The sequence below is a fragment of the Palaemon carinicauda genome, unplaced genomic scaffold (assembly GCF_036898095.1).
Source record: "Palaemon carinicauda isolate YSFRI2023 unplaced genomic scaffold, ASM3689809v2 scaffold3, whole genome shotgun sequence".
NCBI classification, from domain to species: domain Eukaryota; kingdom Metazoa; phylum Arthropoda; class Malacostraca; order Decapoda; family Palaemonidae; genus Palaemon; species Palaemon carinicauda.
This window is the reverse complement of record NW_027170665.1, coordinates 860,589-863,080: the sequence shown is the minus strand read 5'-3', so window position 1 is coordinate 863,080 and position 2,492 is coordinate 860,589. Positions and strand designations below refer to the sequence as shown.

Sequence of the window (2,492 nt, the reverse complement as noted above, 5' to 3'; positions counted from 1 at the left end):
CAACTGATCTGCAAATAAGAAACATACACACACCTTAAAAATGCATAGTGCAAATAAACAACAGCTGTAAAATCTAAAGCAAGAACTTCAATCAAAGATAGAATTACGTCTTGACTCATGAAAATTTAGAACAATGACAGAACTGGACAAGGTAACAAAGGTCTTAAAAGGTTTATAGGTAGCTCCTGAATGGCAGACGAAAGGTATAGTGACAATCGCCTAGAGACTATACTGACATACGATCAGCTCCAAAGCACTCTCTCCATCCAGGCTAGAAACCGGGAGGGACAGGCAATGGCTGCTGATGACTCAGCAGATAGACCTACAGGCTCCCCAAAACCCCCCTATCCTTAGTTCACGTGGATGGTGAGATTGCAGACATTACAAGAAACTATCAACATCCAGTGGTTCTCGAATCCCATTCCAGCAGCTCGGCAAGCAGGGAGGTTTCCAATAAGGTTCTCGAACCCCATTCCAGCACCTCGGCAAGCAGGGAGGTTTCCAATAAGGTTCTCGAACCCCATTCCAGCACCTCGGCAAGCAGGGAGGTTTCCAATAAGGTTCTCGAACCCCATTCCAGCACCTCGGCAAGCAGGGAGGTTTCCAATAAGGTTCTCGAACCCCATTCCAGCAGCCCGGCAAGCAGGGAGGTTTCCAATAAGGTTCTCGAACCCCATTCCAGCACCTCGGCAAGCAGGGAGGTTTCCAATAAGGTTCTCGAACCCCATTCCAGCACCTCGGCAAGCAGGGAGGTTTCCAATAAGGTTCTCGAACCCCATTCCAGCAGCCCGGCAAGCAGGGAGGTTTCCAATAAGGTTCTCGAACCCCATTCCAGCAGCTCGGCAAGCAGGGAGGTTTCCAATAAGGTTCTCGAACCCCATTCCAGCAGCTCGGCAAGCAGGGAGGTTTCCAATAAGGTTCTCGAACCCCATTCCAGCAGCTCGGCAAACAGGGAGGTTTCCAATAAGGTTCTCGAACCCCATTCCAGCAGCTCGGCAAGCAAGGAGGCTTCCAATAAGGTTCTCGAACCCCATTCCCGCAGCTCGGCAAGCAGGGAGGTTTCCAATAAGGTTCTCGAACCCCATTCCAGCAGCTCGGCAAACAGGGAGGTTTCCAATAAGGTTCTCGAACCCCATTCCAGCAGCTCGGCAAGCAAGGAGGTTTCCAATATGGTACTACAAATAGATGTTAACACTGCAAATTCGTTTGTACCAACTCTACAGATATTATGATGTATACTTTATGAACGATGGAAGGTTCCTCGATACTTCTAACAACTAAACACGGAAAAAATAATCATGAAACAGTAAAAAACGAACATCTGGTGACCTATTGGGCGCGTTCCTGTCTGGCCCTCGACGGACTGGGGTTCGAGTTCCAGTGAAATTTGATAGTTTTTATAGCGTCTGCAACCACATCATCCATTTCACCTTAGGATGGGGGGGGGGGTGGCCGCTAAACAGCTATCTGCTGAGTCATCAGCAGCCATTGCCTGGCCCTCCCTGGTCCTAGCTTGAGTAGAGAGGAGTCTAGGGCTCTGATCATATGTATATATGGCCAGTCTCTAAGGCATTGTCACTATCCCTTGCCTCTGCCATTCATTAGCGGCCTTTAAATCTCTGACCGAGTTGAGTAATCCACCCTCCACCAAAATCTTTTACTGTAATAGGTGGCAATCATGAGGCCAAACGATGGTATAATTTTCGTTATAAAAAAATCCACTGGTTTTTCTGATTAATACTGCAAGCAAACGAACCAAATGAACGAAAATGCACATCTTGTCAACAATTACAAGATAAATCGTTTGTCGCTATTGGGTGTAGTCCAATTATGAACAACAAATAGGTATTTGGTAGCACAGGGAGAGCGTAAAAGAAAGCTTCGAAAAGGAGATATCACCGAGTGTTGTCATAGATTAATAATTATCGAAAATGGCGTCAAAGACCCTAGATCACAAAATGGGAGCATGATACGAGAACAGCTAAACAACAATATTTAGTTTGCTAAACCCCCAGCTTAATTTTTCCCTTACCTTTCAACTCTAGCCATTTAATAGTCAAAAACTTCTCCGTTGCACATTAAGAAGCAAATAACTGCGATAAAAGTTGCGTAATTTGCAAACCATGCTGTAACTCTTTACAGGCAAACGTGTCGCTACTTAGACATTAAGGCTTTCAAAAAGAAACAGAAGATTTTCTTGTTTTCTAAAGTGCTTCGATAACGTGCATTTGACAATAAACGTGCAATATTCAGCGGGTAAGGCTAAATACCTAAGAATGTATACGATAAACTAAACACGAAGGTCATGTAGAGAGTAGGGTTCCCTATAGTATAGGACCAAAAAAAAAAAAAAAAAAAAAAAAAAAAAAAAAAAAAAAAAAAAAAAAAAAAAAATATATATATATATATATATATATATATATATATATATATATATATATATATATATATATATATATATATATATATATAGCCCGTAAAGTAAAGGTAAA

The 2,492-nt window shown here is 42.7% G+C and overlaps 1 protein-coding gene across 1 annotated transcript; it reads right to left on the bottom strand.

Annotated features, from left to right (window-relative positions):
- Positions 1-350: 350 nt before the first annotated feature.
- LOC137636441 (uncharacterized) lies at positions 351-1,136 on the bottom strand. The gene has a single exon (XM_068368866.1). It carries the CDS (start codon positions 1,134-1,136, stop codon positions 351-353), a length of 786 nt encoding a protein of 261 aa, XP_068224967.1.
- Between the last annotated feature and the right edge of the window lie 1,356 nt (positions 1,137-2,492).

Coding starts and splice junctions, on each gene's coding strand:
- LOC137636441 (XM_068368866.1), bottom strand. CDS start 1,136: ATGGGGTTCGAGAACCTTATTGGAAACCTCCCTGTTTGCCGAGCTGCT.